Source organism: Athene cunicularia (genome assembly GCF_003259725.1).
Source record: "Athene cunicularia isolate RWA chromosome Z unlocalized genomic scaffold, athCun1 chrZ_part1, whole genome shotgun sequence".
NCBI classification, from domain to species: Eukaryota; Metazoa; Chordata; class Aves; order Strigiformes; family Strigidae; genus Athene; species Athene cunicularia.
In genome coordinates, this window is record NW_020799142.1 from 23,854,682 (window position 1) to 23,879,513 (window position 24,832).

At 38.0% G+C, this 24,832-nt stretch overlaps 1 protein-coding gene across 3 annotated transcripts in view; it reads right to left on the reverse strand.

Moving 5' to 3' along the window:
- Positions 1 to 623: 623 nt before the first annotated feature.
- RAI14 (retinoic acid induced 14) overlaps positions 624 to 24,832 on the reverse strand; it is a 75,332-nt gene continuing 51,123 nt past the window's right edge. The window contains exons 3-17 of one of the 3 annotated variants that reach the window (XM_026865846.1): positions 19,273 to 19,361; positions 17,437 to 17,501; positions 14,777 to 14,834; positions 14,294 to 14,364; positions 12,761 to 12,867; positions 10,361 to 10,539; positions 9,665 to 9,693; positions 8,612 to 8,698; positions 7,869 to 7,955; positions 7,089 to 7,146; positions 6,625 to 6,743; positions 4,591 to 6,117; positions 3,658 to 3,807; positions 2,116 to 2,181; positions 624 to 1,859 (exon numbers count right to left, since the gene is read on the reverse strand). In XM_026865846.1, coding sequence (XP_026721647.1) covers positions 1,782 to 1,859; positions 2,116 to 2,181; positions 3,658 to 3,807; positions 4,591 to 6,117; positions 6,625 to 6,743; positions 7,089 to 7,146; positions 7,869 to 7,955; positions 8,612 to 8,698; positions 9,665 to 9,693; positions 10,361 to 10,539; positions 12,761 to 12,867; positions 14,294 to 14,364; positions 14,777 to 14,834; positions 17,437 to 17,501; positions 19,273 to 19,361 — 2,770 coding nt within the window. In that variant the 3' untranslated portion in view covers positions 624 to 1,781. Of the gene's footprint in view, positions 1,860 to 2,115; positions 2,182 to 3,657; positions 3,808 to 4,590; positions 6,118 to 6,624; positions 6,744 to 7,088; positions 7,150 to 7,868; positions 7,956 to 8,611; positions 8,699 to 9,664; positions 9,694 to 10,360; positions 10,540 to 12,760; positions 12,868 to 14,293; positions 14,365 to 14,776; positions 14,835 to 17,436; positions 17,502 to 19,272; positions 19,362 to 24,832 lie in introns of all 3 variants that reach the window. The other 2 variants (XM_026865845.1, XM_026865847.1) reach the window with 2 other exon arrangements.

The following is a 24,832-nucleotide window of genomic DNA, read 5'->3' on the forward strand; positions in this document are numbered from 1 at the left end:
ACACTTTGTGGCAATAGCATGCTTAAAATCTCGTTGTTCTCTCTGAAGTGCTGCAGCAAAATTCTTTTCACATTTCTTTGGAGCATTTTCAAAACCATTTAACTAAAAAATACTGTTCAAAATAAGCAGGCATTAGTTAAACCACCCAAGAAGAGAAACACCAAGGTCTAACTGATGCAAAGGTGTGATTTTTCTTTTCGCTTTTAAAATCCATTTTAGTTTTGCCAGGGTTAGGAATTATGTGATATAAGTGCACTATGAGTCCAGTCAGTCTGAGGCACTGCTGACTCTTGTCATATTATGACTCTACATAAACTTCATAGATTATATAGCTCTGGAAGATTTCTCTATTAGAGACACATCCACTAACAGGAATTGAAAAAAAAAAAAAAAACCATCATAGTGAAGCTGCAAGCTAGTTAGAATGGTTGTATGCTCAAGTGCAGTGTGTGCGTAGAAACACTTTTCCATAGTTCATACTATGCCACATCAAGCATTTTTACTTGACTTCAAATTTAAAAGTGCTGATAAAGGCTTTACTGATGCCCCTAGCCTCTAGAAACAACATGCAGAAATTTCTGACAGCTTCTGCTGTTCTCTACCTATCATTTCTACATTTTTTGGAACAGCAGGCTGAACTGCATTTTTACACTTCACTGCTCTGGACCACACTGACAGACAGGTTTATTATTCCATACAGATCTCTTACAAACTGAAAACACTTCACTATGCTTCACTATTACTGAATACCTGGGGGTATAAAAAGAAACTCTCTAAAACACAGTTACCTAAAAATATTTATTAATAAGCTTAATGCAAACATTATGTAGAAAAAATGGTTTAGTTACAAAAAAATTCATTAGAGGGCCAATAAAAATATACTGAAGAGAAGATCTTTACAAAAGTGAGGTTAGGAAATATGAGGCATTGACATTCACTGTAAACATCCTGTGTTCACTAGAATCCCTTGTCTAAAGTATATGTTCTGGTTTTGTTCCTGAGCTTCATGGCCAACACTTGCATAGATAGCTAAACCTATCATAAAGGGTTGTTTATGTTTCTGTACTGCTTTGTACAGAACTTCAATAAACTAATGACTTTACCTTTTGAAATAGTTTTATTCCACTACCAGGCAGTTATGAAAGGAAACTGTGAAGCATGGTATGAGTTTTGTGTACTCAGTGCATTGGATGGGTTGGGACAGCTACCTCATGGCGTGTTAATCTTAAATAGTATTACACTAAGAAGTGTAGCTGTTTGATGTTCTGGTTTAGCATAAGTATCTATTTCTGCTCACTTCTGCAAGGCTTACTTCTGCTCTGCCGAAGACTGTATATGGCAAAATGTCAGGAATCCAAGTGCTACAACATCAAGCAACTAAATTAATCCCCAGTAACAAGTTGCAGCTTATAAACAGTACAGAAGACTTTATGGAGAATTTCATCTTTACCCAGGCAACACAACTGCTTTCCTCTAGATTAATCCCCAAATATTGGAGGAAGCTAGAAAGTATTTTCAGGGTAAACATGACATGGAGTGGCCTAGGTAAAAGTCTGAAGAACATACTTGCATTTTGGATATGAAAAGCAGGCATGTGTTTAGTTACTGCACACGCAAATACACATGGTAAGTGATAGAGACAGACAAACAAATCCACCTCACGAACAGCACAATAACACAAAAGCAGCAAATTGCCAATTTAAATCTTATGTTAAGGCAAATCTAGATAAACACCCATAACAGGATTAATAAAAATGGGGAGTTTTCCTTGGCTTTTTTGTTTACTTCTTCTGTGATTGGCTTTTACACATAGATAAAATTTGTTTAAGCACTTTCTGGACATCTTCATCCATTTGACCCTAAACAAAGGGAAAAAGAAGAAAAGATGATTGAATTCCAGCCTCTCTCTACTCTTTAAGAAGATTTACAAACTATTTTTGAGATACAGTAATTAAATCAATTTCCTAAAAGGAAGCAGTGTTAAATTTGAGCTTAAACAGTCATACTTTTTCAGTAAGATGTCTGAGAAAACATGCAAAGTTCTTGCTAAATTTGCAGAAGAAACATCTTTCATTAAAATACCAACACTGTGTAACTGACAATATGCAACCATACCTGCACAGCATAGAGAAGATGCATCCTGTAGACTGAGACAACTTCCTGATGTTGTTTCTTTGTCTCCTAGAAAATAGTTAAGCAGAAAGTCACAGAGCATTCAGAACTGTTGAATTCAGAACTCCCCAACTAGATTTAGAGAGCTCTGGGTAATTACAAACCATAGTCTTAGGCATGCATGGAAGCCAGCTCAGACAGTACTGTGCCACTAGCCATTCAAAACATGATCTGGATAATTCTACCCATCCCAGCAAAACAGCTGGTGAGGTTACATCACTGAGCTGCAAAGATGCGGAATGAGCACATACTCTCGAGTTTAGCAGCAATCAGAATTGAGGAAAGCCAACAATATTCAGCTAATGCCTTCCCAGGGAAAAAAAGGTCTTAACCCATGAAATCTTTAGTTAATTACTGTACTTCAAACAAGGAAAGCCAACCTCCTTCATGATCAGATACCACATCGCAGAAGCCATCTCTGCAAATAAACATGAAGCTGTTAGGAAAGCTAGCCTACAAAAAGGAAAGAATGCTTCTGTCCTGTTTTAAATCGTACCCGCTTTCCTCATGCGTTGCGTATCGTTGCACCTGACAGTGCTTTACTGGTCCTTAAAGTGGGAGGTGAAGAGTCCTTTCAGACATGATGGACTGGGATAAGAAACAGTCTGGGCCTTTACCCTGGCAGGATGCAGCATTTAACTGTCTGCCTACTTATTTATCCCCACTGCAGGGTCATTTTTTTGGCCCATAAGCATATTGACCCTTCTTTTGTCTACTAGGCAAGGCAGGAAAGCAGACAACAGGTAAGCCATTTCGCATGCCAGGCTGGGAATTCTCCTTTCGGTTACTCCAGAGCTCTCAACAAAGGCTTGTGGGGAAGTACCTTCTTTTCACCATCAGTAGTGAATTAAAGTGCTCCTTGGGACAGGCTAGCTCTTAGAAATAGCAATTATGAGTCAACCAAGCTTACAAGACTGAACCTTTCATACACAAAAGAATTTTAAAAATAACAACTTTAAGCAGTTCAGAATTTCAGAGAATAAACTGTGCTCCCTGTAAACAGATGGATTTACTCAATTTGAAACTTCATGCCTTTAGTGACTACTTTGTTCCAGAAAGTTGAATTTATTTTAGCTTAAAAAAAAAACCCAAACAACCAAAACAAGACAACTTCAGCTGATGAGTGTTCTTGAGAAAACACACAAATGCACTGCACACTGGCCACATTTTCCACAAATGAGGGTCTCATCAGCAGGGCTGGCCACTACATTTCACTACAAATACAGAAACTTTGCTCCACTGTTGATATGAGAAAATATATGGGGGGAAACAGCTTTTTTCAGTTAGACTATTTCTAAAGAGCAATTTGTGACTTGCAGATTCCTAAATGTTTCAGAGAAACAGAGAAATTCTAGAATTTCTGGATGAAAATTCCTTTCCTAGTACTCATTACTGTGCACCATTTTAAATAAGGCAGAGTGAAGAATGACATGCGCATCTTCAGACAGCTGGGAATAATGGTGGGTTTACAAATATCACACTTACAGTCAGTTGGTTTTGCAACTGCTTCACTTGCTGTTGTAATGCTTCCAGCTGCTGGCTTTGTCTTTTGGGAGCACTGGTCGAGTAAGAAAGCTGAGAAAGGCTGTTCAATGCTTCTTTTAATTTACTAACTTCCTTGGTCATTTCATTGATCTAGGGAGACAAAAAAGAGGCTTTCATGAAAAGCTGCAAGGCATACTGTATTCTTGTGGCTCTCACCTTGGGGTTATTTTTATTTGTAACTTAAATTTAGGAAGTGAGGAAAACCAAGATGTAAACAAACTCAACGGACAAACAGAGACATGTAAGCAAAGGGTTACAATGCTTCTCTATCCCTTTCCTAGCCCAGACAATTCAAAATGCACTCCTTGTTCTGAAAGCCAGCAATATTTGCAAACAGGGATTTCAGTTACCACCTTTACAAACACCGCTGCTGAACACAAGGCAGAAACATATCAAACACAGGCCAGCTATTCAGAGCTAGCAAAATACACAGCTTTTTATAAAGGAAGTTGTAGTGGCAGATATGGTAAATGCAGAGGAAAAACAGTCAAGTCATGCTAAGGTTGAGATAATATAGTAAAATCAGAATAGTGAATTTTGGTCATTTCTGATCTTTGTTTTCTTGTCTCCTCTGGAATCTCTTCCTGCTTTAAATCCCACTTCTTTGAATTCAGTTGCCCAAATAGTGTGAACCCAACCTAAACAGAACTTAAAAGAGGTAAATTAAAAGATCATGCGTATCTCTGCAGGGGAGGGAAACCAACTGTGAAGTTAAACATACTGAAAACTTGCTTGATATCTGAATTTTTAGATGGACAAATGCACTCAAAAGTTACTCAACTCTGTGACACTTGACACATCATCCCATGCACCATCCAACATGTTAGCAGTCTGAACTCATGTACCATCTCTCCACTACAGTGCATCACTAACCTTTTTATCTTTATCCTCTTCCAGTTTTGATGAGCTTTCAGAATATCTTTTCATCTCAAGAAGATCTTCTTGAACTTGATGGTACTTTTGCTGAAGACCAGTCACCTCCTGTTGCTTTGCTTCAAGCAGAGTATGCATACCTTCTTTCTCTTCTTTTAAGCGCAAAACTTCATTTTTCAGTTGCGTAACATCTAAGGACACATTGTCCTTCTCTTGGATTACATCCTTCAGCTTGGATGACAAAACACTAACTTCCCCCTCTAGTGATGACTGGAGCTTTTCATATGTAGCCTTAGGTACCATTGCTTCATTAATTGCAGCTTTTTCTTCCAGTAATTCCTTCTGTAAGTTTCTTACTTCGCTTTCCTTGTTGGTAAGCAGTACTTTGAGCTCATTTATTTCTTCCTCCATTTCCATTACAGTATTTCTGAGTGCATTCATCACCTGATGGTGTTCAGTAATTGGCAAAGAGTTTTGTTTCTGAGCATCTAACAGTTGCTTCAGTTCTTCTGTTTCATCTAATACTTTTGTGTATTGGGATTTCATTTCTGATAACTCATTCTCTGCTTTGTATTTCAAGGAATTTGTTACCTGCATCAGTTTCTCATGTTCATCTCTAGGAATGTAGTCCAAAGCTATATCATCAAGAGTTTTTCTCTTCCTATATTCTTCAAGCTCTGTTTGTGCTTCTTTGTACAACTCAGACAATTCACTAAGTTGTCTGTTGAGCTCATCTACCATTTTGTGCATTGCATCTTTCATTTCTCCAGCTTCAGCACTAGATTCCAACTGCGTCTGATTTGTCAACTTGTCCTGCAGCCTTTTAATTTCCTCTTGCCCTTCTCTGTACCTCTCAATCAACAACGCTTTCTCTTGATTAATGTTATCAATAACTGAACAATATGAATTCTTCATCTCCTCACACTCTTCTACAGACAATTTGCTTGCCACACTCTGATCTCTTTCTTCAAACTTTTTCTGTAGCTCTCTCATTTTCTCTTTTTGCCTTTCGCTTTCCTCCAGCACTCTCTTCAATTCTTGCTTAAGCATTTCAACTTCTCCACATGTAACTTTCAACCTACTCAGATCAGAACTGGTTTCTTCACTTTCAGAGGAAACAAGACCCAACTTCATTTGCTTTTGTACATTCAAAACCTCTTTCACAGCTTCCTCATAACTGTTTTGAGTTTCTTGGAACTTTGGGTTGAGATCAGAACCATTTTCTGAAATGTCTGTGCTATTTAAATGATCTGTTTCTGGGACTCTAGACTGGACCTGAGCTTCTACTTGCTTTCTTTTGACTTCAGAATTCTCTAATTTCCTCTGCACATCCTTTAAGTCTTCCTGGAGGTACTTCATTTTTACTTCACTGGGGTTTGTCAACTTTTCTTGAATTTGGGTGGCATTTAATGTAGACTTCAGCTCCTGAGCTAAGAACTCATTTTGTCTATCTGCTCTTTGCTCAAACTCTGTTTGAGTTGCATGATAAGATTCTACAGTTGAATCCACTTCTTTAGGTGTTCTTTCCTGTGCAAAAAGAAAGCCAAACAATTGCACAATAGAAACAAGTACATGATTATATTTTTTAGAATAGGAAATCTTGCCACATCCTACAGAAACAGACAAAGTACCATAGAAAAAAGCTTTAGAAAAATTCAAAAATTTATTCAAACCCAAAATTCAAAGCCGCTCCCATTCAGTCATCTACAGTGACAGAGGCAGGAAGTGCCAAGTTCTTCTGAAAGTCTGGGCTGAATCTCCATAAGCTAATAATCAAAGGCATGCGAATCAAAATTCTGCTAACACAACTGTTAACAACATCTTTTAGAATGTGGTTATCATCATAAACAAGTTATTCAGTAATTTATGGGAAAAGTGAGAAGATCAAAACACTGATTTAATCCTTTGGGGCAGAGTGTTTCCATGATCTTACCACCAAGCTCATTAAATTATCTTCATAGTACATCTTTAAAAGCCGCTCTTTGTTCTGCTAGAAGATTAAGAGAGCACTAAAACAGCAGAAAAATATGCCACCTGTAATTTGTCCTGCAGCTCCTTATTGTGCAATGTCAAAGAAGCAATTTTTGCTTGCATCAACAGAAGTAGATCTTGCTGGTCAGCTTCAGAACTCACATCCAATAAACTATCAGCACCTTTCAAAAAAACCAAAACAAGATTCAAAAGCTTTCAAAACATGGGAATGCTAGCTAGTTATTCTAACCTCTCAAATTAAACTGTTTGTTCCCATGACCACTAAGTATAGTGAGCAAGCAAACTCTTCCTAGAAACTCTTTCCCCAAAAACGTGTTAGATCACCCAACAGCAGCAGGTTTTGGTGGGGAGCTGCTAGTGAAATTACAAAGCATTATGGTCAATACTTATTGCGGCTTACATTCTATGTGGAAAGGTACAGAGGATTTCTGACCAGATTTCAACATTTCACACCACCTAGAAGACCTAACCAAACATGAAAATAAGGATTCAGTATTACTGGATACCTGTTGTGCTGTCACTCAGCCTGTCTTTATTATCATGATGTGAGGAGCTGAATTCTTCCTGCAGAGACACCAAAAGAAAACACTTTCAAAGAAAGCAGATGTAAAGTTGGACAGTTCACTAAAGAGAAATATAGACAGTATAGATCTTGCTGGATAAAAGCCTGGCAAAGTGGGTTTCTTTTATTTCTGGGGTCTTGTTCAATTGTAGCATGAGGCCAGTATTTCAAAATCTGCTAAAGCCATTCAAGTTCCACTGCCCAATTTTCATCAAATATTTATGAAATACGGGAAGCTATCTCACAGATAGTTTGTAAGGCTGCAGCCCCTGTGATAAATAATAGCAATTTATTGTCACGTATTTAAAAAAAAAACAAAACAAAAAGTCTTCAATACCATAAGGTAAAAATCAGACAGAGCACACTCAACCACTTCCCTGTTGTCTTTTGGTGAAAGAGTTTTGACTTTTTTCATTGCACCATGCTGTGCACTTCGCTTGTAATACGTAATGAACTTTCACAGCATTAATATTTACTTTCATAAACATATACCTAAATACTAATTTATAACTAATTATATTTACATATTCAGTAAACATTAAAGTTATCCACACTTACTTTATAAATTACATCAAAATAGATTTGGATTGCTTTTTGTTCCTAAAACTCGGCTAATTAATTCACAGGAGACTCTGCAGTCAGCAAAGTAGATTATTAAGCAAAATAGATTATTAAGATATTACATTTTCCTTCCCTAAGCTTCATAAGAACAAAACCCTGATACCTTGCACACTTGATCAGCAAAGAAAGCCTGCCCTTTTCCAGTCATGGGAGTTGAAGTTGATGAGTGTGGAGAAGACAAATCACCAAGCTGTAAAAGATTTTATATAAATAGGTATGTACATATACGTTTACATATAACTATCTCTCTAACATGTGCCTGTATATAAATATGTACACACACAGAGAAATTCAAGAGTACTTTTCCCTGCACTAACATAAAGTCACACCTCTAGGTTAGTTTCAAAGAACAGGTCTAATTATTCAGTGCTCTGAGTCAGTATTATATATGCAGTGTAGCTGTTATACAGGTAACATTCCAGTTTAACATTAAACCTAACTGTTAAGCTGCATTTTGATACTATATATTTAAATATTTTACTTTTATATGTATATATGCATATAATAATGTGTACATATATATTTATTATTAAAATATATGTAATTATTTACTTATGAATGTCAGGGGAAAAAAAATAGGACCTTCAACTTTAGGTGGAAGAAGCAATTGTACAATGAAATTCATACAGTTATATCTTAGGCCATGTTGTATTTCAAGCAATCTTGCGTAGTTAACCTAACCAACATGTGCTTTCATGGTGTTATCCTAATGTCAGGAAAAGCACCCATGGTAAGACAGACTTATAAAAATTAGAGTGACACAATAAATCCAGCCCACACTATTCACATAATGTTCAAAATGCTTTTCACCCCCTAAAAGCATCTGAAAATTGGTCTTTTCTTTACCTGAATAGGACTGATAGGAGGAGGTGGGGCTTTGCGTTTTTTTGGAGTTCCACTTCTTTCTGAACTTAATTTAGAGCCTTGGTCATGCTGAAAGTTTCACCAGCCAGAAGAGGTAGGTTTGTTAGTTTGGTTAGTAAAGTTCGAGCAAGTTGTTTTATTGAAAAAACAAAACAAAACAAAACAACCCCACATTAATATCAACTTTAGCAGCTCATGCAGTGTCTTTTTTTTTTCTATGTAAAGACTACATCTCTATTAACATAAAGATATTAAACATGCCTGACAATAAGAATCTGCCCTCTTGTAATCCATGCTTCAGTGAAAACAAAAGTTTAGTGAAAAAGCAGAAGCTAACAATAGGTTTAGCACTAGTGGTCTTAAATACTTCCATTCATACATAGTCCAGTCATGCCATTCTTAAAGGCTACCATCTTTCCTCTCCACCAACTTCTGCCTAAGCTCCCACCTCTCTACTCAGAGAAGGAATGAACCAATGCATTGCATCATTGCCCACTTTCCAGCCACCAGCAGGTCTACAAGGTCTATTTGCACTCCAAGATAGCATACTAAATAAAAAAATATAAGAAACTAATTTAATTGCCTAAATCTGCTGGGATTATCAGAGGTGGGGGTCTCCAGTAAGATATAACTAGGGATTATCCCCAATTATATGTTTTGGAAACAGGGAACTTTACCAGATCATCTTCTCCACAGTTTAAAGAGATAGAGAGCCAAAAACCAAGCTCCTGCATTACACGTGAGACAAGTGGAATATCTTCCCAGCACACGTGTGCACATACACACACACCCCTCCTTTCCTTTTTGCAGTGAGGGTGGTGGCTGCTGTTACAGAGAGAAGCTAAGTCTAAAAGGGATGTTCCTGAAACACATTTCTTAAATACACAACAAAACCCTTTCGGATTACAGAGTAGTTAATAGCAGCCCATCTCACAGTGACATTTACTAGTGCTTCTAGTCACATCAATTATGTTTTTTTTCTTAATTTACAAGTCTATATATCCCAAGTATTTTTAAAATCAAAAGGAAAAATACCTGCTTTGCTTTTGTTGTTGACTTTGTATCTGTGAAGCAGAAAAGACGTGGAATTAAGAACAGCTATCAAAGTTGTCTGTCATTCCTAACCCCTCTCTCAGCTCTACTTCTCACACCATAACTACTTTGGGTTTTGAATTCCTGTCTGAAATTTGAGAAATATACTTTAATTTCCAAATTCCATTTGAATCCTTTCTCTGCTGCCTTTTGGGTTTCATATTGAGATAAAAGAGGATTGTGACAATTCTTATCCTACTATAATCTCACACCATTCTTGCACATTGGCTTCCTACTTTAGAAATCCATCTTCGCTTGACCATAAAACCTTCTGCATGCATTAGTACCTCCTCCAACTCCTCTACTGAGAAGCTGTATGTTTAACTTACTCCTCCACATAATAAAAAAGGATCTATTCCAAATTGTAAGCTAAATTTCATGATGCTGCTACATCCGCTTACCTTTTATTTTCCAAAACTGCTTCTTTTTGCCCTGCTTAGTGCTTTATCCCATGCTAAATATTACTATCTATGGCAAAGACCACATTTTCCTGGTTTTGGGAAGCCTCACCCAGAACATCTTGAAGATAGCTTTTGAAACTTTTCAGCCTACCTTATGAAGTTAATTTGTTCATTGCTAAATATACACATAGGCCAGTTCCAGAAGTGATAAAACTGTAGATCGGCATCTCTTACATACCCACATCCTGAGATAACTTTGATGATAGGAGATTCTGGATCCCTGTATTCTCAGAGAGCTTGGAGTAATGCAGGGCATTCTGTCCAAAGATATCTACTAAACTGACATCTGCACCTTTCCTAAGGAAGGCTTCCACCATGTTAAGGCTGCCCACTTCACAAGCCATCATCAGAGCAGTTCTGGACAAAACAAACAAAACACACACAGAGTAAGTGTCAAGACTGTACTCTTTAAGCAGCAGCTCGTTTTTTCAGGAAAAAAAGTGACACAGTTATTGTGCAATAATGTGCAAGGTTTTATCAACATGTGTATTGACACATACATATAACTGTTGCTTCTCCTGCCCCTCCTCCTCTTCCCCATACTCCTCAGTGGGGAATTGACATTCTTTGGATTTCTAAAAAGGGTTACTGAGGCCAGGAGAAAAGTCATAAATAGAAATGGCTGCAGGATAAAGTCAGACTACCAAACCTTACTGCCACACTCCAATTACAGCTCTACAAGTCGTGATACAACATGAAAGCATTTATTTCATTGCTGCTCTCCTTCACATGTTGCTTTAAAGACAAAACAGACAGAGTTCAAACAAAAAGCCAGACAATCTCAAAGCTCTTCACTGAGACGGGTTTGACCTCAACTCCTCACCTGTTCAGTTTAAAAAAAAAGAGTCCATTAGAGCACAATCAATTCCCTCTCCAACATCAGACAGCTTAACAGTGCCAGATCCTAGAGTAAGGGCAGCACACAGATGGAGAGTGTTTTCCTAACAGGTTGTATTTGTTTTTCACAATTACTTGAAGGTGTCACAAGACATGTACAGAATAATTAGGAACACACAGAAAAATCCACATTTCAAGCATGCTTTAATGTTGCTTTCTTGCTTAGGCATAATTCTCCCTTCTCAGCATAAAAACATGCCTAATAGTTTGGCCATGTTCGCTGGCAAACACATTGCACAGCACAGATATGAGACCGAAAAGTTACTACAGTGATAATATTTGCAACATATTTAGACAATCACTTCACTGATGAACTAAACATACTGCCTGTAATGGGTAAGCCCCAGAAAAATAATGGCTGTTGCAGTGCTGTGCTAAAAAGTACTGCTGAGTAGTAACTTGAATAACACCTCCAGAGTCACAGGGACAGCTTTAGATTACCAAAATAATTAACTTAGTCTGGGCGAGATAGGAAATTGGAGATACCATTTTCAAAGGTTATCCCCTTCCTCTCCCAAAAAGGCTCTTCCTTCTTCATTAAAAACTTAAGCACTTTTGTGAACACGAGATGCAAGAGTTGTTACTCTCCACCAGAAGGAAAGAGAGAAGTGAAATGATATATTCCATGTTGCATGATTTTCTTGCATCTACACACAGTACTTTCTTTAAAAAGAAAATACAAAAATACAAAGCTATATCTATGACAGAAATGCCTTCATCCAGTTAAACTAGAAACTCTTAATGCTCTCTGTTGATTAAACAGTAAGAGAGTGAGGGGAGGGCAGATGTCCCAGAGCAGGCAATACCTTGGTTCAAAGCACCAAAAGGCTATTCAAACCAACCAAGACAACTAAGAAGTTTTCTTTAGACAGCTTAAAACAAAGAGTGCGCTAATAAACTCTGGACTGATAAAAACCAAGTTAGGGCCCAGTCTTGTCCTCCCAGGTGCTGTCAAAGAACAATATAAGCATTGTATCACATACAATAATCAAGATTGCTATCAGGTGTAAGTGCCAAGTCTTCTCAGCATCCTGCTTTACCTTCACAGTTTAACCAACTGTTTATAAAACACAGTTTTCAAAGACTCTTGATCTTCATCAGTATCCTCAAAACAAGTGCATGTTTCACTACAAGGATGTTGTTTTTTAAAATCCATTTTCTGACACATGCACTATCTATTAATGCAACAAATCTCTACATGTCTCTAAGACAACAGCATCTCCATTATATAGCTTTATGGTACTCTTCTCTTGCTGCTGTGGCTACATTATGGTAGAAAAAAAAGCCCTCCTCATATGTCACTGCTAAGTAAAACTTTTAGGATTTAAGTTGGAGAAACCAACTCATGCCAAGAAGAGAGCAGCATTTAAAACTGTGACATGTACGAAGTGATATGTGGGCAAGTGCTATCAATTAGATTCTTGTAGGATTTCTTTAAAAATGCTCTGGTAGCTTAAGGGAAATCTTACAGGCACATCTAATTTTATAGTTACATAGTTTTTTCTGTTGCATTTTTTCCCTTTAGGCAGAATTCTGTAAGCTTTCTCAAAATATCAGGATACGCTGTCCAGTACAGAAGGCATTATTTCACCTAACAAAAACTATTTTGGGAAGGATTTGAGAAGAAAGCTTCATCTGACAGTCAGCCTTGGGGAAGAATTAACATGTTAACCTGCTGTACCTTCCATTTTTATCCCTGGTGTTGATGTCTGCTCCATGATCCAGAAGGTATTTGCAGACTTCCGTATGACCATTTTGTATTGCAAGCAGCAGAGGTATGTTCCCATCCTAGGAATGCATTTAAAGAAGCTATGAACAATTATCCATCCACCTATAAATATCACTGAGATTTAAAGATCAGCTATGAACTTCTATACAGCACAAACAAGGCGCTATCAGCACATTTTTCTCATGAATCATAAATATAGCTGGGTTTAATTCCTTTCTTGACTACTGGGGATGCAAAGCATTAGGAGTAGGAGTGCTTTTTGCTTTGTACTCCCTTTTCTGTTTGCCTAATGCTATAACATAATGGTTTTGGAACTACACAATACCTTTAAGTTGCTCCACAACAAAAGCGGTAATTCTAACTAAGTACAAGGCAAAAACACATTTCATATAATCACAAAATAATGCCAGTTGGAAGACACCTTCAGAGGTCATCTGGGGTTTCTCCCCCTTTGCTCTCAATCCAAAGCTAGGCGAACTTCAGGTTACAGTACATTGCTCAGAGACATCCAGTCAAGTTTTAAGCATCTCCAAAGGCAGATACACCATGATGTGTCTGGTACCAGTTTCAGTGTTTGAACACCTTCATGGTCATATTATGTTTTTCTAGTACCTAACTGAAATTTTCAATTGCATCCACTGCCCAAATTTTGACCATTGCTTGTTATCATTTTGTCACGCACCTCTGAGGTTGCTCTGGCTCCCTCCTTCTTTCCTATGATCAACCGTGACAAAAGATGAGAACAGTTTTAAGATGTTCCTACAGTCTTAAGACTGAACAAGCCTTTTCTGCCTTTAAAATGCATCTGCTTAAATTTTAGGTCTAACCTCTGTGACAGATTTTTTTTATTAGAAAGACCAGGTGAGAAGGAGACAGAGAGAAGTTGAAAACTAATCAACAAGTTTATTTTTATCCCCCCCCCCCTTTTTTTTTTTTTTTTTTTTTTTTTTTTCACCTCATTTCTGTCAGGCCCCCTCCCTTTTTCATCAGAGGGTTTTCTATCAGGCAGTTGCATCATTCCCCAAAATAGACTGGTTGTTTGCAAACATTTCATAATAATGAATATAGTGTCCCTGAGCTTTCAGACTACATCAAGTACAATTTTTTCCTTCAGACTTATCATACTCTGGTTGGACTTGTGAGCATTTGACAGCACTTGACCACCTAATGGGCTTTTTCCAAAGCCTACTAGAGTCAATGGAAAAACTTTTATCATGTTTTGAATGTGTCAGCATTGATTCTAGCTACTTATACCAATACCTCAATTTAACAAGCAGCATATCATGCCACTACTGTATGAGACTGTGATGTACTTCCCCACCTCTGCTATGGCAATCTGCAAAATGAACTCTCTCCAACAGAGAAATCCAAGAAGAAATACAAGTATAGTATTGCTTTGAACTGCTGCACCTGAGATTGACTGGAGTGGAGGGTGATAAAAGCACTGAAGTATCTTAAGTACACCACCGGAGAAGAGGTACATACCAAATCTTTGACATTGATTGGACATTTGTGTTCGCACAGAAGTTGAACTGCCTGAAGGCAACCACATGCAGCTAAAAAAAAAAATACACAAAACAACAAAAAAACAAAGAACCAAAACCAAATTAAATTGTATTTCTCTGCTTTAAGAAGGAAGGAGAGAAGGACTAAAAAGAAATACAACCAATATTAATGATCCAAATTAGCATAAGATACAATCTTTGAAGAATTAAATAAAAATAAACTTAACCTTAAGTATTCCAATAGCTCTGCACTTGCAAGTGTGCAAGTCAAGTTTGTTAACTGTAATTAACTGAAATTCAGCACTCATAGTATTTATCTAAAAAAAATACCCACAATCTGTAAACCATCAGGTGGACTCACTAGATTTATGTAGTTAGAACCTAAAAAGCTCCACCAGACTGAGGAGCTAGGAATATCAAGCACAATAAAATAGATAGTACAAGCTTTCAACAAAGTAGTTACCTGCATAATGTAAAGCTGTTTTCCCAGAATTGTCACTGCTGTCTGCTGGACATTTACTCTGCACAGTTCAATAAGGAGAAGGGGAAATAGAGCAATTAGAGAAACACCAAGAAAGTAAAACATGGTTTTGGCTAAGGACAGAGTGCTGAACATCTCTGAGAAAAGTTTTATGAACTACTCCAGAACAGAGTACTGAAGAAAGGCACAGCCCTTCTCTCTATCAGTCTGATCTTCTCCTTTCAGTTTATACTGAAGCCATAGGAAAAACTCATGTGAGAGAGATATTAAAAAAAAAAAAGTTACAGTTTTGGAACAATTTAAATCAGGAAATAAAAAAAAGAAAGAAACTCTCATCTCAGAAAAGCTTTGTATTTTTTTACATTACAGTAAGAGTTAAAGTGACCATAACCTAGGCAATTAGTTCCCTCAAAGGCAATAAGGCTTCATTTGCATTTGTAAAAACTAAAGCGTCAACAATTTAGTTATATTTTGTGGTATTATAAGCCACCAACTACTACAGATCAATCTAGACTACAAAATAACGAATAAAAAAAAATATATATTTCAAATCTTTATCAAGACTTGCTTTGGTACAGAAAATTTTAGGTTTAGTTTACAGCAAAGGAAGAGAATCAGAGAATCATTTAGGTTGGAAAAGACCTTCAAGATCACCAAGTCCATCCATAAACTTGGCGCTCCCAAGCCCACCACTAAACCATGTCCCTATGTGCCACATCTACACACCTCTTAAATACCTTCAGCAATGGTGACTCAAGCACTTCCCTGGGCAGCCTATTCCAATGCTTGATAGCCCTTTTAGGGTAGAATTTTTTCCTAATATCCAATCTAAACCTCCTCTAGTGCAGCTAGAGGCCATTTCCTCTTGTCCTATTGCTTGTTAGGTGGGAAGAGACTGACACCCATCTCACTACAACCTCCTTTCAGGTAGCTGTAGAGAGCAATGAGGTCTCCCCTCAGTCTCTTGTTTCTCCAGGGTAAACAACCCCAGTTCCCTCAACTGCTGCTCACAGGACTTGTTCTCTAGACCTTTCACCAGCTTCACTGCTCTTCTCTGGACACGAGAAGACATGACCCTGAAATAATGGGCTTCTAAAAAACAAACATTAGAGCTTTTGACTTTCAAATGTCACTGCCTCCAACACTTCTATGATTTCCTTCAAAAACAAGTTCACATTGATTACCACATTCTGTAACAAAAATGTTAAGATTCTGCCTGTGTAAAACAATTATTTAGTCTGTCTTACTTCAACTCCAGCGTGTCAGGACTAGACATTCTTAATATGTACACTTTATATCACCAAGCTGGTCCACAGAAGCAAGAAAGCAATCCTAACAGCATATATTATTGAAAAATATTACCAATGGCTTTGCACTTACGAGCATATTTAGAAATCTCCATATTTAAATAAAATTAGCAAGATATCAACAAAAGCACTCCACAGTTGTAACTGGTAAGTGAATGGGCAGCAGATATTTAGTATAAATACTGATCTATTGTATGAGCTGATGTGTATCATGCAGGAGCATGATCTATGAATTGACCATGCTGCTGCATGCGATACCATCAGTAACAGCTTGATGTCACTGTTTATGCTGTAAATGGGTTTGCGTTAGAAGTAGCTATTTGCAATGAAATCCCCAAGAGGGGAGCCTCAATGATTAATGATAACCCTTTCCAGGTGTGGAGGAACAGGGGAATCGGCTTGCAACAAGTATGGAGGTGGGAATCAGTGAAACTGGACCCAATATTGTCAAAGACATTGACAGGGGTCAGTCATGGGATGACTGTAGAGCCCTGAGGTAACCAGGGAAAAGCAATTTAGAGGTTCGGGATATGGGATCTGTTCTCTTTCTGTGCTCAAGCAGGGTTATTATTTATTATTTCATCTGTAGTCTGACCCACAGTCTTACTGATAACTCCAAACTCCTAAAAATCTGTCCCATTACTCTGATCACCTCCACCAAAACTCACCTGGCTCTCTGAAATGGGGCTGAGGTAGATAATGCATCTTGCTGCTTACTAATGCACATCTTCAGCATCAACATCACAAGAATCTTCATCTTCACTTTTGTTTTTGTTTCCCCATTCTTTATATTCCCTTTCTAACTGTCCTTTGCCTCATTTTACCGAGGATTCAATTTTTTCCATATTTTAGCATCTAAATTACTTTCGTTTCTTCTCCCTTTGACTTTAAACTTGACAGACATTTCTATGGTCAACCACAGCCAGAAAGTACTGCAGTGGAGCAATATCAAAATCCCCCCAGAAGTGAAAAATCCTTTTCCCCTATACCTCTTAACCTATCTACTTCCAAGCCATCCAACCACACAGACAAATCACAGCAAGTTAGAAGATGCAACCTGCTTGAAATCCAAACTTGCTATGTCAAATCAGCTGCACATGGAAAACTGTATTTGTTTGTGGATCACTCAGGGTAGATACTACCCTGATTTCTATCATCCATTCATAGTGCCCAAAAGGTCTTTAAACTCAAGCACCTCTCCTGATCGCAAGGAGATAGGACAACAGTATAGGGACAAGATATGATGCAGATTATTAGCAGGAAATGCATCAATGTCTAGTGGAACCAATGTAGAGGAACAAAAGGAAAACTTTAAATAAAAAATTAACTTTTTACCTGAAGTAACCTCTTAATGCAATCTGGGTGGCTGTTCTTTGCTGCAAGATGTAAAGCACTGTGCCCTAAATGAATAAAAGCATAGCAAATTAAGTATTCAATCACACCAAAAAACAGGCATAAACTTCTCCACAACAAAGGCAACATTTTGAATTATCTGTCTTGTTCTTGTCATGACACATGAAAAGTAAGGATAGAGAAAATAAGACAAAAACCTACATCAAACAGAATGTGTTTACGACAGACTGTTGTTCAGGCAGGTAACAGAATAATCTTAATGTCTAGCTTCATATAAAGGAATGACATAAACACTGTGTCAGACTATACCTTGGCAGAAGTAAGTCTAAGATTGCGCAGTTTTGTTTTGTTTCTTAAAAAACAATTTTCCCATATTACTCAGCCTCCCTTGCAGAGAGATGTCTGTCAAGTGTTTTCATGATTTCTTCCCTTTGGCAATAAAAAAGGAACCCAGCACTGAGAGCAAAACCAGCCAAAATTACCAGCTACCACTACAATTTTGTATCATCTGTGGACTGCACATAGAAGGGGACTCAGAACACGTCTACATTGGTTTGCATCTCATAGATTCCCATTTCTGTTAATTTATTTAGCATCTGTGAGTTTATATTTGGCTATGCAATACAGTGATTTACTGACTATGGATTTATGATGAAAGACTGCAGTCTTTCCTCTAGTTTCATCCTACACAGCATCTAAAAAATTAAAGAGGCCAAGATAGCAAAAGAACAAATTATCTATGTAACTAAGAAGAGAAGAAGCCAAGATTTAGTACTCAGAGCCACTGGTGACAGCAGAATCTCACTATAAATAATGTGACTACTACAGACAAGATTTTCCCTAATGAATACTGGGTCAACATTCTCAGGTGAGAGCAGGCAACCTCCTATTATCCAAACAACTAATAAATCCCGAGGCAAGATGAAGTATGAATTCTAAATAATAGTCTGCACCAGGTACGTATATTCTCTTATCACTGTGTATAATCTAAATGCTTCTTCCAGTATCACAGACACTTCCTTATAGAGGCAAATCATTTCCATGTATGACAAATTCACTCAGACTGTAATCAGTGGCCAAAACAGAACCCTTGGGCGCAACGTTTACAGATCATTACTAGAGAAACCGAACGCTGACAGCTCACTCAGGTGACTCAGCTAGGGAGAAAAAATGCCGGGCACAGATTCCACAGATATGTCAACTGAAATCTATTAAGAAGAGTTTGCCAGTTTCAAATTCAGCTCCCATCATTCTCCTAGTGGAGTAGTAATTAAGGCATAGGACTTCTGAGGGCTGAAACAGCATACTTAACAGCTCTCAGCTCTGTTATGGCCTGTATCAGCTCTTTTCACTATGTCATAATCCTTAGGAAATGTCTTACTGCAACTCCTGTACAATTAATGGGGTTAATCGCTTGGATACACATAAAAGCAACACCAAAGATCTCGATTTAACCTATAAAAAGCCTTGAAAGAAGTTAACAAAAAGAGCTGGGGGGAGATTATTTTTTTTACTTCAAAATAAAACTACAAAAAACTAAAATCAAGCAACTATTTTGCATCTGGAGCACACTAAATGTACAACCATAAGTTGACATTTATAGTATTAGGGCAAAAGTTTTTAAAGGCTTTAGAATTTGAATTCTATGTGCAGAAAAAAAACAAGTATGGCTAAACCTGTAAGTGTTACAACTAGCTTTCCTACATGGTGTGTGTAGAAAAGAAGTGTTGTCAAATTAATAGTTGCACTCTGCATGTTAAGAACAATAGAAGCAATGTGACTGTATTATGCTGCATGAGTAGGTTCACAGAGACATACCTGCACCATCTTGGGCTGTCACATCTGCGCCATGTGTCACCATAATCCTGAGGCACTCTGCATGGCCTTTGGTGGCTGCCAGGTGAAAACTGGAAGAGAGCATTTAAATGTCACTTTTCTTTTATTAAGACCTCCTTTCATTCACAAACCAAGTACTGGCAAGTTCTCCCCTCTTTGTCCTTACATCTTTTGGCATCCCTCCACTGCCTCACAAGAAGATAATAGCTCTGAAAGTGAGAAGGCACATCAAAAAGTTTTTGTAGTTGTACTTTTACGCAGGCTGTTGTCTCGTTCACCCATGCCATATACCTTATGTGCATCTAGTCCCACTCAATTTCTATGTCCCTAGTGATGTAACATATCCCCATGGAATGCCTAGGCTTCAGGAATTAATGTAGAAAACATTCACAGTGACTGACTTTGCTCTAGTCATTCTAGTCAATCCCAATTTCCCCTTTCAGTCGACAATATTCAGTTCCTCTAAAAGCTGATTCAGCTCCTAAATTAAACTAAACCAAGTTGTGTTTCTGTACCATTCCCTACAGAGTTCATCTTTCTTCCATATAGAGGGGGAAAAATAATCCTGCTGTTTGTGCATTTCACCTTCAGAAATCAAAGCTATTCAATATTTTTGAGACTATGTATTTTTTCAACTTTTTGCTCTGCTTTTCACCTCAAGCACCTGCTTGTTTGAACAGTGCTAAATTGCAGAGGTTACTAACCACATTACGGCAGGACACACTTAACTGCATGAATTACCAAAGATGTAATTACAGAACAAACCAAAGAAGTTACACTGAATTCAGGCCTTTTTACAGCTGAAGGTTCCTGAGTGACATCCTTGGCACCTCAGGACTCACAGAAGCAGTTTTTATACAGATGGTGCCAACTTAATTTTTCTGGGAGGCAAAAGCGAAGAAAAACTTTCTGAAAACAGATAAGTTTATATCCTGATGCGTATCATGCCAACACTGGCAAGTCTCAAGATATGGGCACAGTACAGGCAGACATACTGCTTCCCCATGGGTCCTGCTAACATCAGCTTGATATGCAGAGCTGTTTTCCAGTGGGAATAATGTAAAAAACAAATTGAAGGCAAAACACTTCCAATTACTATTAAATTGCATGTGAAAATTTAGGACCTTCATCAACATGTCCCAAACTGAAAAAGGCAGGGTGTTTTCTAAGAGCTTTTAAAGGAGATATTCATTTTTAACGTCATATACCCCTGTGTTAAGGGGATTTTTCCCCTGGAATCTAAAGAGAACATCACAAATCATGTAGCCACACCAACTACTGAATTTAAGAGTTTACATTTGTAACAACTGATTCCTTTAAATGTTAAAACTAACACCGATAGTTCAGTCTGCTAACCAGGGAAACTGGGAGTAACAGCTAGGAAAGAAGCTGATATACTGGCACATTGCATGTGAACTGCAACACTGCATTTCTGTAAGCCTTAGCAGAGTAAGAAACCTCCAGCTGAAGTCTGGCAAAGGGTGGAGAGTTAATCTGGAACAGAGTCCTCTATCAAGTACAGCAAGAAGCAGTCCTTCCACAATGGCTGCTGCTGATTGCAAATGGCAGACAGGCAGCGCCTAAGCTTTGAACCATTCTCTGCAAATATAAAAATATCCTGTGTGCTCGTCCTCAGCCTTACCACTGCCATAAACAAACTGAAGAGTTAACACTTCCAAGAGCATAAAAAACATTGCTGCTGATTCTTCTCTAGTCATTCAAAATCAAAGCTTCATGTACTTGGTGACCAATGCAAAGTTGTGTAAACATTCTTCTTTAGAAGAGCTTTCTCAGGCTCTGGAAAAATGGCTGGGGGAGGGACACAAAAGGAGTCTGACGAATTCCAACACCTCTAATTTAGCTGGCGCAACATATCAGCAAATACCGAAACATTCAGATACATCTGTGCAGACACACAGTAGAATTGAAGCCACTTAAATATTAAGAAGGCTGTGAAGCATGCACATGGCTCACTTACATTTGACAATATTAATATTAATAATAATAATAATAATAATAATAATAATAATAATAATAATAAATACCTGAATAATAAAAACTTGGCTAAATCTGGGACACTGAGGTTTTATGGACAGACTGTGTAGGATGGTGCCAAATGTGACATGAATATGCAAGTGTAAAAGAAGGTATATTTAGGTAAAATCAGACTGCAAAGAAAGTATCAGAGAGAAGAAAAACTTAACCCCTTTCAGGCTACACACCCATGAACACATCAGTCCCACCACCCACCACTGTAAACAATTCTCATGGCAATTCTCAACAAGTCATCACACATGCAGATGCTTTATTTCACACGGCCAAAAATATTTTCAAGTAAGAAAGGCCTGATTAAAAGTATTGCTTCTCCCAAACTGGTAGGTTGAAAGAAACATCATTGCTAAGCAGGATAGGTGGTGTGAAAGATGAGGGAACATGTATGAAGGATCTGAAGATCTAATGTGAGCAAAAATATAGAAACTATGCGGAGACTCCCACGAAAAGGGAGGATGATCTTCAAGGTCTTTCCAACCTAGATGATTCTGTGATGATGAAGTTTAACTCTCAGTCATTTATACAGTGTCCTAAGCCAAACAGCACTGGGCTGCTACAGCTTCCTCCCAATTGCTTGCTGTGTGTCCCCTCCCTACATTCTTGTACTGCTACGACCTCTCACATAACCTTGTAGAGATATGTTTTTTCTTACTAATCTAAAAGCAACTGGGAGGGGAATGCGGGACATGGTAAGTTACATGCTGGTTTAGTAAACTGAACCATCTTATCAGGAAATCGGCTCTGCTCAAGAGAGAGAGGAGAATCTGGGCTGGGATAAAGCTATTACAGTCATATTTAAGAGTAATTACAGAGCGCTGGGCAAAAACTTCCTTTGAGGAGTAATTCTAAGTGATTATGAAGTAAATATCACCTCGGGGGGGGGGGGTTGGGGGGGGGGGGGGGTTTGTACTTAAAAAAACCCCAAACCCAAACCAAACCCTCATCTCCACTTTAGTCATAGATACTGAGGGCTCCTGTGTAGCAGCTGAGGCTCTTGAAACAAAGATGACTGTAGACATTCATTTCAGTACAGAATAATTCTTTACCAGCTACATAAACTTAATATTTGAGGTAAAAGCTGCAGGTTTCCAAACATCAGAGTTCTCACCATCTGGAATCCTTAAGCAGCGGTGCATTTTACTTGCATCTTTCACGAATAAACTTCCCTTGATATGAAAGCAAACAACTTTTCCTCCCACTTCCTGATTGTGCAATGTCTTAGGCAAACAAAAACAAACATGTAAGGCTTGATTTGGAGCAAGGGCCACACTGAGGGTTAGACTCTCATTCAGCCTACAATTCTATTTCAGCATAGTTCATTTTACCTTTACAATACATAAGCCTGTTACTACCGCTCCGATCCGCATCTTCATACCCCAGACTGAACTGATTTGAGATAGATTTCTTTTATTGCTGTAAAACGTTTCTATTCTTCCTGAGGGGTGGGATGGTCTTTTATGATTGTCTCCAGACCTTTCAGTACAGCAGAGGAGCAGCTACCCGTCCCAGTGGTTTTCTCAATGGATCCAGAAATGAAGCAACTCAGTATAAGAGATCCACCTCTGCAGTGGCTGATAAAGATCAGTTGGTTGACACTGCTTTTTCTTACTGGGAACGTACAGGTCTCATAACTACTCAGTCCTTCAAAAGATAAAAGTAAAAAACCTATATATTTGGGAGGAAACTGATTTGGAGCAAACAGGCCTTCAGAGTAAGAGCAAACAGCGAAAGTCCATCAGATTCTGGGTCAAGTGGAGAAAAGACTATCACCTCAAAGTCCTGTCAGGATCTCAAAGTTCCTGAGCAGAAATGTTACTCAAATAACATTTTCAAATGCACTGAGAGATGCTTTTTATGAATGATTGGTGTCTGAACAGAGTGGACAGCTGTGCATGACATCCCTGAACCAGTTTTAAATGGCAGATTTCTTACAGATAGATGTCAACTGATAAAGTACTCACAGTTGTCCTAAACAAGCCCATTCCTTCTTCAGGGAAGAACTTTTCCACATTTTGGTTGTAAAGTCAAGCTAGCAAGGGAATGGATACTTCTTGAATCAGTCTGACAGACAGAACACAAGAGTTCAGATAAAGCTGGTCTTTGCTAAAAGGCAAAGAATGAGTGTTTCCAAAAATTATGTGAATGCCAGACAGTCTAACTCAAACAGGAAAAGGCCGCAATTTTTACTACTTAGCTCACATAAAACATTTCTTTACAAATCATTTCGCCACAGGTAGACTAACAAAATTAATCCATATTTAGAGGTTAGACTTGTAAAAATTGAGCTAATTGAGCTTGCTAAGGTGGTTAGCAATAAGACATGGGTTTGCCATATCGAGATTCTCTGCTTAACCACTTGCACAGCTACATCCTGCAAAACTGAACACAATCCTCTTACTGAATATTATTTTGACAGCTGGCTTAAAACAACTGGGTGGTCCATATATGTAGGGAAAATGCCACAAAAGTAGAGTGGAACATGATAAAATAAGAAAAAATAAATATGAAGTCTTAATTTAAGACAGTAACCTTCTAACTAGGAAATTTTCATCTGTGCAAAGAAAAACAGAATAAAGAGCAGAAAAATTACACCCAGTCAGGGGGCTTCACCTCTGTTTGGCAAGGTCACGCTCCAGACGTTTTTTTTCGGGGCAGAATTAGCATTCTCTAACACAGATTTTCTCTAGGGCCTGAAAGTAGACTGACACACTACTTAACAAAATCCAAAGCAAATAAAGAACATGGTTGAATTATGGATGCTGAGTGAATATTGCATTTTCTATTTTCTATTATGACAAACATGGAACAAAGTCAAACTTGTATGCAAGCATGTAATACTATTGTTCTCTGCCATTTTAATCTCAGTGTTCTGAAAATATTTTAAGTGCAAGAATGAAATACACTATGAACTCACATACACTCATTGTCAAGCTTTATTTTGAGCAAAAACATCCCTCCCCAAAGTAGGTCATTATTCTTCATTTTCTAATCTATGTCAACTCTGTGTTGGCTTTTAAATATGTCTAACTTGTCTGCCAATAGTTTGATAATTTATAGTTTCTCGACCGACCAATACCTTCACACAAACAAACAAGATTAATAAAATAAGGATACAGAGCTGCTTGGAGTCTTTGTAATGCCAACTGAAAAATATATTGAAATGGAAGATGTTCAAGCTTTGCTGCTACCAGATAAGACTGGCAAGCAATCTGCCAGCTTCCTCAGTCAGAAAGAGACCCACTGATAACCTGGCTGATTTTCTAAACTGACTTGAGCTTTTACACACTTTAAGAGGCAGCATTTAGCTTACAGTGTCTATTATTGTCACAAAGCCTCAATTCCCACTTCAATGACAACAGCAAAAATAAAGACATTACATGACATCTGGCTTTTGATTCTCTTCCATCAAGGGCTGAGTGGCAGAAGTGCTAGAGTGCCCAAGATCTGACCTGGAGGAGAAAGGGCTGTGAGTACCACTGGAGCAGCACAT